This window comes from Rhinatrema bivittatum, chromosome 5 (genome assembly GCF_901001135.1).
Source record: "Rhinatrema bivittatum chromosome 5, aRhiBiv1.1, whole genome shotgun sequence".
NCBI lineage: Eukaryota > Metazoa > Chordata > Amphibia > Gymnophiona > Rhinatrematidae > Rhinatrema > Rhinatrema bivittatum.
The window spans coordinates 245,603,238-245,615,678 of record NC_042619.1 but is presented as its reverse complement, the minus strand read 5'-3'; the positions used below and the strand labels follow the sequence as shown (position 1 = coordinate 245,615,678).

Here is a 12,441-nt window from a genome sequence, read left to right as displayed (position 1 = left end):
AATATTGCCACCAAGGCGGGCAAATACCTTATTTCCACCCCAAGAGAGTCGTCCCCCCCCCACCACACACACACACACTTCAAAGGAAAATTATTTTCAAAAAACAATTGTGGCAAGATGGAAAAAATAAATCTGTGAGTTTTGTTTTTTTTTTTTTTGTATGTTTTCTGGGGTGGGGGGGGGGGGGGGGCTTTTGCACCTGGAATTTATTTTTCCTTTGCTGTTCGTGATTAATGCTTAAGACACTAATCTCTTCTAGGCTGGGTCTTAAGCTATCAATCATGGTATCAACTGGTTCCATGTCAGGACAGGCTGATCCAGTCCTGGTTTTACCACCTCACTGCATCCATAAACTTGAAGTTTTAATTTTATTCTACAGAAAGCAAGACTAGAAAACTATAACTGCAACGGAAGAAAACCGAGATAGACTCAAAATCCAGCTGACATGGAGTCACTTGATGACTAAGCTGGCAGATGGATAAGGACCTGCGCTTTTAGTTTTATTGCTGCCTGTATATCATATATAAGCTTATTTGGGTAATTATTTTGTTCATAAATCAGATTTATATACTTATCTTCTGGCTTTAAGTGATTGTTTATTTTCCTCTTTTTACTAGTCTGCTTCAACAATGGGAGCATGCATGAAAAAAAAAAAAGGTTCTCATTTTATTTTGTATGTCTTGTTTTAGTTTGTGAGAGCTAAAAGGAAAAAAATGAAAAAAGAAACAAAGTTGGTTTTTTTTTGTGTCATTTTCATTGGAATGACACAAAAATAGAAACCACATTACATCATTGTTTCCAGGTCATTTTCAAACAGCAGCACAGGCCTGGATTTATCCTCAGGTCTGTAAGGTCTGTGCCTACAATGGCTGCAACCCTCCACCCCCCAACCTCATGGCTCTGGCTCCAGCAGTACTAACCAAACAGTAGACTGAGAGGGCATGGGGATGGAGTCAGTTTTTGCTCACAGCGTCCTCATGACTGCCCCCCCCCCCCCCCATTCAGGCATCCGTGTTGAAGGCAGAGGGGCCTGTGAGTTGCCACTGGAGTCAGAGCCATGAGACTGGTGGAAGAGAAGTGAGGAGTTTTATGTAGGTGGGAGAGACGGGAGTGAACGGAGGGGCCGCAGTCTGAAGTGTGATTAGACATCTGTGGGAAGGAGGAGCAGTGATGTAGACAATGCCCGAGGATGGCAAAAGATCCTAAAATCACTAACAATGCAAAAAAAATGTACCCCATACCATAAAAGGGGTTTCAGGACTTTGTGCCTTAAAACTAAGATTTAATAATGATTTTCCTTGGTTTATGTTTTCTTAGCCCCAGTTTTCATTTGGACTATATCCCTTCCCTAACAGTGCTAACTCTTTTACCAGTTGTTAAGATGAGGGTCCTCCATGCTGGTATGTACTGGTATGGCTACGAAGAATGACATACAGATTTCAAAATCTGCATCTGTGTATTAATGGCTTGTAAAGTCCCTGGACCTCAGCCAGGATATTTCTTTTCCATGTATAGAGGACCTAAAGGATCCTCTCCTAGAAGGACCAATCCAATTCTTTGGGAGGGGAGCAGAGTTAGGCAGTTAGCAGTAGTTGTGGGTTTTCGCTCCCCTATGTGGAAGATCCAGATGGTGTGCTCTAACGGTTTATGAACCTCTACCACCATTTTAGGGCGCAGATTCTTAGTTTGGTTTTCCTGAGTTATTTAAAATCAAATTTTTAGATAAACTAGTCACAGTGGTTTCCAATAAAAACGTACTGTTTTACCTATAAGTAATCAAACAATCAAAAACATAGCTTAAACAGACACCCGACTATCAGATGTGTGATCAAGACAGAGACTTATAGCTAGGCTTCAAGGTCAAAGGCCGCTGAAAGATGAGTTTAATAATTTTTCCTAAGGTTTGTGAGAAAGGAGAATTTCTAAGGCGTGCTGGCAAAGACTTCCAGACTCACACTGGCAACTGAAAAGGCACGTTCTTTGGCAACAGTAAGGAGTCTAGATTGCAATGAGTGCAGTGCTCTAGATGGAATATACGTTTTTAATAGAGCACTGCTCCATGGTTGTTCAGGGTTTTCTAACAACTTGTGGATTACACTGGTGACTTTATATTGCACGCGCCATGATACTGGCAACCAGTGGAGGTTGCATTGTACTGGGGTGATTTGTGTACTAACTGGTTCAGGTAAGAGACAGCACGAGGCGGCATGCTGTGTGATCCATAAAGGTCTTGGCATGGAGACAGGGATTCCGAGATAAAGCGCGTTGCAGTAGTCAAACCCAGTGAACAGTGAAGCCTGAAGGACCATTCTAAATTTATTAATTTCAAGCAATGATTAAAGATTTGAGAAATTTAAATGTTGAAAAATGTCGCTATCAATACAGCGTTGATTTGTGGTCAATGATAATCTCTAGATTCTTAATCTGGGATACCAAAAGGATCTGATGGCCCTCAAGGGTAAAGTGAGAAGGCACTGACAAGAATCATCTCTGTTTTTCCTAAGTTTAGAGTGAGTTTATTAAGTGACCACCAAGCCTTTACAGATGACAAGGATAGAGAAATCATCTGGACTGTCTCAGATCAGGTAGAGGAGAAAGGGGGGGGGGGGGGGAACAAAAAAAAAACAAAAACCCAAGAACAGGATGTCATCCCCATAAACTCAATAGTGAACATCAAGGCAGACGAACAGTTTGCATATGGAGGCCAGATATATGCTGAGAGTAGCAGAGAGTGCAGAACCCAGGACAACACCTGTTTCAATATTTATGCCAAGTTGAGGATAATGTATCATTTCTTATTGACGATGAGTTAAATAGGAGCTGAGCCATTTGAAAACTGTACCAGAGACTTTGCATTCTTGTAGCCGATGAAGTAGAATATGGTGGTTAAAGCGTATCAAATGCAGCAGTGAGGTCAAAAAATGTAAGTACTAAACATTTTCCTGTGTGAAAACCTCTGCGATAACATCCAAGCTGGAGATTAAAAGTGTTTCAGCGCCAATCTGGTATGAATCGAGGACAGAATGGTCATCAAGATATTGAATTAGTTGTCTGTGGACAGTTGCTTTGATGGCTTTTTCAAAAAAATAAGGAAGTGAGGATACTGGATAATAGTTTGTAATGCAAGTCAGAAAAAGTGAGGATTTTTGAGAAATTTCCTAAGTTGGCTCAATCACATGATGTGATAGGAAATCATTAGTGGGTTTAAGTTTTATACAGGTATTCATAATTGTGTTTGCTCAAAATAAGCTGCAAAATTGATTTATTGCATTTATATACTGCCATTTTGTGACCAATCATAATGGTTTAAAAAATAAAAAATAAGCAAAGAAAACATCGCTGCATTAGGCAGTAGTTAATATCATCTATACAAGGAAAACCGGTTTAATGGTTGCCTTTTTCCTATAAAGTTATATATTGCTTGTAATCCCCTTTAATTTGCATGTACTCCACCTCCCACTATTAGGGGTCTAAAGGGTTAAGAATAATAATGTAAGATGTATAAATTACTATATGTAATTGTAAAAATGGAATTTCCTTAATTTTTTTGTTTCCTTTGTTCTTAACCATATTTCATGTCAAAGTGGATGCTTTGTAAGTTATGTTTAAAATTAATAAAGATTAAATTAAAAAAAAAAAAAAAAAAATCAATAAAGTCCTAAAATTATAATAAGATAAACCATAAAAAAAACATTAAAAGAAATAGAAATAAGAGTTCAACATAAGTTAAAATAAAAAAACAATCCAAATTGTAAATAAAAAATAAAAGTAAACAAACAAGGAAAATAGAGGCCTTGATCATGAAATCTTCACATCTTGAAGGATTCAGTAGTGACTTTGGATCAAGGAAGCATTTAAATGTTGAATTAGTTAAGTATTGAACTGTACTTAATAGTTCTTTAGTATTATTCCCAGCTTGGGAGATTTATTTCGAGTTAAAAAGTATTTTTACTGTGCTGATATCCAATCTATAATGATGGATCTGACATCGGTATGTCTGCAGGTCAGACAACGATGAGGATTTACACCAAGCTGGTTCTGTTCTATGTAAGCATTGCTTTTGTAAACGCAGAGCAGGGGTGTATCAGGAAATTGCATTGTTAGTTCTCTTTGGGACAGCCTGTCTCTGCTGCCTCTACTTTATGGTTATTTTTGCTGGGAAAAGGACTCTGGAGATCTCTGGGACTGAGACCTAGGTAAAGAAATTGAGACAGAATGCCTCACAATTAATTTGGTCCATGGTTTTGGAAACCTTTGGTTGTCTAAGGAATTTTTCCCACGACTCCTGTCTTGTTTGCTTTCCCCTTTGAGTAAGCTTTTTTTCCTTTTTGTGTTTACTGAGTGCCCTAGGGCCCAGGAACTCCGATTTTGTGTCTTCTAGAGAAAGTGGGGTCTTTCACCTAGAAAGAGCCTAAGGAACATTTGTGTTATCAAAGTGGAATGGAATCACATCTACTGCCAAGGAGTGAAGGAGGTGGAAGGTTATCATTCAAGAGTATTCCATTACTGACCTAGACGAATAATGTTTGGGATGGGAGGAGCAACACAGTGCCAAATCAGTATGGAGAGGAGAATAGGAACAACTACAGGTGAGGTATGAGAACTGGGACTTTTCATTCCGTTAAGTAAGCTGGACCAAATTTCTAACCGTTTCACAATGGGAAGAATCCATCACTAAATTTATTGAGTGGAGGAGGAGTTAAATTACTAATGGAATTTGCTTATTCAATTGAAGACATTTGCTGGAAGCAGATGATCACAAACCTATTTAAAATTCTCATTGTAAATCATATGGACTTTATCATCAATGAGCTGTTTGTAAAGAACTTTTCATCCATCTTATCAACTATCAGTAAAACTGAGTTGGAAACCACCTAGCTTCCAGCGTGATTATTGCTGCTGTCCACTTCTATGAGCTCATTTGTGCTGTTTGCAATGGACTAAAAGGGCTTAGATCAAAACCACACAATTCAGGGCCTAGAAGCTTATCTTCCCCTCGACTAAGAGAATTCTAGATTTCACTCTAAATGGCATCTTTCTGAATACTGAGAACTTAATATCCAGGACTATCTACCCGGGGGCTCCAATGGTAATATTAGACCACTATGAATATCTCCATGAGTAATTGTCTCCCCATAGCAACATCATACTGTGCCCCTACACAACGACGTGGCCATCACAGCAACAAATAAGCTGATGCCACAGTGTTATGAACATGGACAACTGTGTCCATCTCCATAGCATTAGCACAATGCCATCAAGATGTTTCCTGTATCTCTGTGGTGGAAATTATATAGTGATACTACGTAGGGTGGTGGATGTATCTGTACTCAACCATGGGAACAAATTGCACTCATTTCTTTTCTTTGCTTGAGATTCCTAAACACAAATTTTACAAAACTTCCAAGACAAACATTGATAAAAGGAAAAAAAGAAAAAAAAATGTAAGCTGGCCTTACTACTTCAGAGGTTTTTAGGAAGATGAGCATAAGGCAGCTGAGAAAGGGGGGGGGGGAGGGGGGATAGGAAAGGGTGGGAGGGAGCTTGTGTTTCAAATTCCTCACTCAAGAAATATACTGAAGTGAATTTTATCAACTTTGGCAGCATGGCAAAATGGAGTGTGACTGGCAAATATTCAGACACTTCACTTTTTTTTTTTGCCCTGCTAGTTTCCCCCCTCAATCAGAACTAGGGCTGGGATCTGGCAACATAAGCTTTCGTTCACAATGACTTAGGGTAAAAATCCACATTTTAAATTCTTCCTCCCACCCCTGGTTGCTGCAGTGACAGTCGTCAGCCGCTGGCCATGCAGCAGGGCTCCTTCTAGAACCCTGTATTCATGGTGCCTGAATCCAGCCAGTAGATGTCACTCTTGAGGAATGACCACAAATCCCTCCCCCTGGGGGCTGTGAATGTTGGCTCTCTGCAGCATCCCCAGCCCCAGCCAACTTGAGGACAGGGTGACCAACTGCCCAGTTTTGGACCATACAGGCCGGTTTTCAAACTAATTGTAGTGTCCCATTACAAAGGTAACCAGACACCGAAGTATACGGTCAGCTACATGGCCCCCATCACCCAACCCAGAAGGAGAGAGGGGGCCAGTTGGGGATGATCCCTCTCAGTGACCAAAGGAGGAAGACACCAGTCACTCAGTGTTCCCATGAATCATTCTGCTCCACTGGGCAGGAGGGGCAGATGATTCGGCCAATCAGGCGCGGTGCAGTGCAGCCAGTGGCAGGAGGAGCAGGTAGGGACTTGGAGATTGTGTGTTAGGGAGAGTCACGGAATGGGAATCCCACAGAGTGGTAAAGAATTGTAGGCTGCGGGGTAATTGGTGATTAACTGAGGATAAAAAACACCTGTGTGCTGGGAGGCAGAAACAAAACTAGGGCAGGCTGTAGAGACCCCTAGCACTCAGACTCTGTATCTAGCTCACCACCAGGTACAGAACGGGTGAATCTCGTGGGGAAGAGGCATGGTCTGAGTGAGAGTTTGTAGAAGTATGTGTATGTATGTATGTGACAGAGAGCATTAGTATGTGTATGTATGTGTGGGAGATCATATATGAGTGGGAGAGAGAGAAAGCATATATTTGTATGAGAGAGTGTGAGAGAGAGTGTATATATATATATATATATATATATATATATATTAATGAGAGAGAGAGCATGGACGTGTGCGAGGAAGGGATTGAGAATAGCAGGAGGATGCAGGTTCACAGGCAGTGGGAGCAAATTTATGCAAAGGGAAGAAGCAGCATCAATCCCTGGTCCTCAAATGTTCAGTCCAGGTCTGTGGAAAAGTTGGCCAGCCTACCTGAGGATGCTGAAAACCTGACTCATGGTAGTGTGCAGAACTTGCTACCAGAGCCACTGGGCTGGCACTCAGCCATTGTTATCTTTCAACAGATATACCAATGAGGTTCTACAACTGCGGTTTGTGTTTAACATACTGGCATATGAAGCCTGTATTCATGTGACATAATGATGGGTTTGAAACTAAGACAATCTGGCATTGCACTGGGTCCAACAACAAAGATTATCACAAGAGCACAATTCATATGATCTCAGTTCTTATATATCACTCCTGGAGTCATTCTGCAAACTTTATATTGATCAAGACACAATATTTATTTATTTATTTAAAACTTTTATATACCGGTATTAGTATGCAAACATCATACCGGTTAACATTGTAACTGAAAGACTGAAAATACAAATAACAGGGCGGGGACGAGGAGGGAGTAAATACATAGTGCAGGAAGAGTAGAAGGAGAGAAGAGATAAACTTTGAACGGTACCAGGTAACATAATTACTGGGACTATATACAATATTTACAAGAGGCTATAAACAATATACAGTTAAGTGTCACTTATGTGGGGAGAGTTCGTGAGGATGGAGAAATTTATTCTGGGTATGCCTGTCGGAAGAGCCAGGTCTTAAGTTTTTTTCTGAACTTAGAGTAGCATGGCTCAAGTCTGAGGGTAGTTGGGAGGGAATTCCATTGTTTGGGGCCTGCAATGGAAAATGCACGATCCCTTGTGGCGGTGAGGTGAAACAGTCTTTGAATAATTAATTTAAAATGCAATACAGAAAAAAGTTAGTACTCAAAGATGCAGAGTTTTAAATATTTTGAGCAGAATTTCTCTAGAAGTGTAAGAGTGTCTTACACCTTCTCCCCTGGCCAAACCACTTTCACTCTGCCTCTCAGGCCCCAACTCTTCCTTCCACTCTCCACTTTTTCCCCTCCCCCTCCAGGCTCAACCCCTTTCACTTTGTCTTCATACACCAGCCCTCCACGCCCAGAATTTGACCCCTTTCATATATTCCCTCTATCCCTCCCTCTCTCACACACACTTCTCCTCACTTCACAGAGGCTTCCTCTCTCTTGCACACACTGGCTCCTCACAAAGGCACACAGGATCCCTTTCTCCTGCACATCCCCCAACACAGGCTCCCTCTCTCTCACACACACCCCTTCACACAACTTCCTCACTCACTCATTACACACAAGCTCCCAATCTCTCACTTATATACACACACTCATATAATCTCCCCTCACATTCACACAACCATGGCATGCACTCTCACACAGGCTCCCTCTCTTTCTCTCTCATACACAGATATCCCTTCATTAAGGCTCCCTCTATCACCCTCACATACACACACCAGCTCCCAATCTCTCTCATATACATACTCCCTTACAATCTCTCCTCACATGCACTCACACACACACACCCCTTGCACAATGGCTCCCCTCTCTCTCACACATACAGCTCTGCACACAGCCTCTCTTCTCACTGTTCCTCTCATGCTTCCAGGCCTGCCAGATCTTCACCACAAGAGGGATGGGCTCCATTCGTGACACAGCGGGACCTGCCAGATTCTCACTGCAAGCAAGGTGGACTCAGTTTGCAGCTGCAGGGGCCTTCCAGATGTTCGCCACGAATGGGATTGAATCCGCCCATGACACTACCACTAACTTTAAATTGGGTGCAGAAAATTGAAAATCTGTGCAGGAGAGGAATTCTGCACAAATTCTGCACTCCGCATTAGTACAGAATTCCCTCAGGAGTAATATATACTTATACTACATCGTACAGCAAACAGTCAGGTCAATACAGTAAAGTGCAGCCACGGTTACCCTGCTCCTAACCCGCTTTCTACTCACTTTTCGGCCGCGTTAGTCCAACCCGCGATACACTATCCCCTTTAACCTACTCTTACCGCGTCCTTAAATCACCGGGTAACCCCTTCCGCCCGCGGCATGTATATTGCATGCAAACGAGCGAATTAGCTATTCCCTCCCAAACAGTAACGCACGCCCCAACTATCGCTTTTTTACCATGCCGTTTTGCCGCGCGTTTAACCTGCTAACTTACCGCCTACCCTTACCCCTGCGTTAGAGGCAGGGGTAAGGGTAGGCGGCAAACTTACCCCCAAGCCCCCGCTCACCTGCCCTGGCCGCGTCAATGAGTGCTGGTCTCCGGGGCAGCCCCAGTCCTCTCCCCTCCTCCCGAAGCAACGAAAGCAGAAAAAAATCGAAAAAAAAAAGTAGCAAGAGAGAGGGGAGAGAGGACGGGCAATCCTACGCTCGGGATTGCCAGTCCTCTCTCCCCTCCTCCCGAAGCAAGGCGCGAAAATCAGCCTTGCTTCGGGAGGACGGGAGAGAGGACTGGCAGTGTAAAGCAACGAAGCGACTTACTTTTTTTTGCAGCCCCCCCTCCGGAGACGGACATCGGCGAAGACGACCGCGGCTCCCCTGCCTCCAGCTGCCCGCGAAGATGGACACCTGCACGGGCGAAAGCGGCCTCTGTGCGTGCAATTGTGCCGCTCAAGAACACGCACAGGGGCCGCTTTCGCCCATGCAGGTGTCCATCTTCGCGGGCAGCTGGAGGCAGGGGAGCCGCGGTCCGTCTTCGCCGATGTCAGTCTCTGGAGGTGGGGCTGCAAAAAAAGTAAATCGCTTCGTTGCTTTACACTGCCAGTCCTCTCTCCCCTCCTCCCAAAGCAAGGCTGCTTTTCATGCCTTGCTTCGGGAGGAGGGGAGGGAGGACTGGCAATCCCGAGCGAAGGAGAACCGTCCACTTCCTGGTACCTGTCATTTCAAATGACATTTGAAATGACAGATACCAGCGTGTCCGTGACGCGTTAGGCCAGCACACCCATGATACTGTATAGCACTCTATATAGTAAAATGGGTTGCACGGGCCTAACTCTTCACGGACGCTTCTTAGACGCAGCTTGCATTTGCAAGCTATTTACATACAGTATCGAGCGGTAGGTGAAATGGACTGTGCATGCGGCAACCGCGGGTGCGCCCGGCACTAACGCAGCTCTTCCTACCGCTCCTTACTGTATCGGCCTGAGTATTTGCTGCAGAAAACCTATTATTCTACAGCAACTTGTACATTATTAACCAGCCACATCCTTATGTCATCCCTTCCCTCAACAATTAAAATAAAAGGGTTTACCACCTCCTGGGTTAGGTTTCGGTGCAACTGGATTTTTGGGGTCATCTGTTTAAAAGAAATAAATAGAAAATAATGAGGGTTTTAAATTTTGCAATTTGGACAGAACAAAATTAAAATTACGCACTTTGGGACAAAAACAAAAAAACAAAACACAAAAAAAACACTAGTCACAGAAGTAAAAACAGGTACATTAATTGCTGAATTTTAAAATAAATGTGCATCCTAATCCAACCTGATCGTGTTTTGCCTCTCCCTTCAAACAAATACACATATTTAACACCTCCTAAAGAGAGTTATTCCAGTCTAAGAACAGTAGTTACAAGCAATATTCCTTCTAATTTTTGAAAGGCTATATGCACAAAAATTTGCTTGTGTAACTTTTTATAAGCCAAGTTGAAATATGCATCCAATGAAACAGTATAATGCAAATAGCGGAATTTCTAGTACGTACTATGTTTTGCTGTGCGCAGAGTTCATGACCTGTGTGCGTGTACACACGCACATAGTTTAGAGGGTACAGTGGTCACAAGACTTGGGCACTATGGAGATCATTTTCAAAGAGCTACACGGTTGTTTGTATGTGTAAAATGAGCATATATGTGCATAATTAGCATGCATGCGTGTATATACTATTTTACAAACCTCGAGCGCACACACGTACTTCAGTGTTACGCTTAAATGTTAAACAGAGAAAATAAAATGGTGGTTTAGGGGCATTCCAGAGTAGAGTTCCAAAGTTGACGCATGAGTTGCTATTTTGTAAGCAGTACATGCACATACATTAGCAAACGTGGCGGCACACTTCCATCTGCTCACACAGTTGAAATTGCAGTCGTCTTGTCTGTAGATCTAGGGTGGGCAGTCTGGGTTAAGCGGCAATGTTTCAGGGTGGAGGCTCGGGTGAAACAATGGAAGCATCAGCAAACTGGTGACTCCGAGTATGCATGCATGTACTTCATTTACAAAAGCGGGATATGCCCATACTTAATAACCCAGAATTAATAACTGATGCAGTTGTATTATGTACGCATTGTTATAATTATGACGTTCATAAAATGTTACATGTGGAAAAATTAGCATATACATGCACAAATAGCCTCAACTCACGTCCCATATTTTATAAAAGTGAAAATATACATGTATATTCACTTTTGTGTGCACATATACACATGTAAAAAAAAAAAAAAAAAAAGAGAGGGGGTCTAGGTGGGTTCCTGGAATGGGCCAACAGTTATGCATGTAAGTTGCTTACTTAGGTATATTTACATCTGCTAATTTGTATTAAGTGATGGTAAATGTGTTTATTGCGTAGTACTGTCTGGGCGGGAGGTTTAGGTGATCTGTGGGAGAGTTCAGGCCGAAGAACCAGGAGGGTCTTGATGATCTGGAGAAGGGCGGCAAAGTGGTGGACCAATTGCTAAAACTGGTAATTCATCGATGCACGCATGCTATAAAATACCCAACTTACATGGGTAAGTCCTATTTTACTTTCACATGTAAAATATACACACATTTTAAAAATAGGTGGATAAGGGCATTATATATGTGGTTTCAATGCATTGTATGTATTTGCATTTAAGCCTCCTTATGTGCATATGTTGCATTGTAGAGATACACGTGTTATAAAATACTATAGTAAATCTACGCAAGACAATACACAGTACAAACGCATATATGCCATCGAGGAGCAGTTGTTTGAAAGTTATCCTCTGAGGGTTCCATATTCAAATGTTACCTAGCGGGTAAGATAGACCTATCCGGCTAAGTGGTGGCCATTAAATATCCAGCTATACCACTTAGCCAGATAGTCAGTGGGCATAACTGGGCAGGATAAGTGGTAATGTTCAAACTTATCCAGGTATGCTAATCAGATAAACTATGGGAGATACCCAATACAACCAAGCACCGAAGAATATTTTTTGGGGAGATTCTACTATATTAATCAATTCACACTCAATCTCCCCTTATAAATTATTTTTATGTTCAATCTTTTCAACAGATATGAGCGCATCACGGCGTCTTCTTGAAAAAGAACTTTAACATCATAGAAGACTTGGGTACACCGACTGATTATGAAATAGGATAACATCCCCTGAGGAAAGGTCCGTTCGTGGACCAGAAACGTGGCTACGTCGGGTTGTCAACTTTTACCAGATAAGTCGGGACTTTTAAAATTGTTTGGTGAAGTCAATTGTTCATGACATTCAGAAAGAAAAAGAAAAAGTGAAATATCACACTAAAAAAATGTACACAGGTGCTTGAACTGGTTGCACATATTTTCTCAAAAATATCGGATGGAGGAGGTTCGGTTTATGATTATATTGATATAAATTGAGTCCACCCTGGCGGGGGTTTAAACTCATATATATGAAACCCTTCCTCCATTTTTCATAAATTTTTCTTTCAATTTAAACAGCGAGGCAAATTCGGGTCACAATTTAGGCCCGATTGCCTCTTAGTGAATAGT

At 42.1% G+C, this 12,441-nt stretch overlaps 1 protein-coding gene across 6 annotated transcripts in view; it reads right to left on the bottom strand.

Annotated features, from left to right (window-relative positions):
- The window catches only part of LOC115092617 (CD99 antigen-like), a 160,535-nt gene that overhangs the window by 66,535 nt on the left and 81,559 nt on the right, over positions 1-12,441 (bottom strand). For all 6 annotated transcript variants that reach the window (XM_029603676.1, XM_029603674.1, XM_029603672.1 and 3 more), the window contains exon 5: positions 9,978-10,019. In XM_029603676.1, coding sequence (XP_029459536.1) covers positions 9,978-10,019 — 42 coding nt within the window. The remainder of the gene's footprint in view (positions 1-9,977; positions 10,020-12,441) is intronic.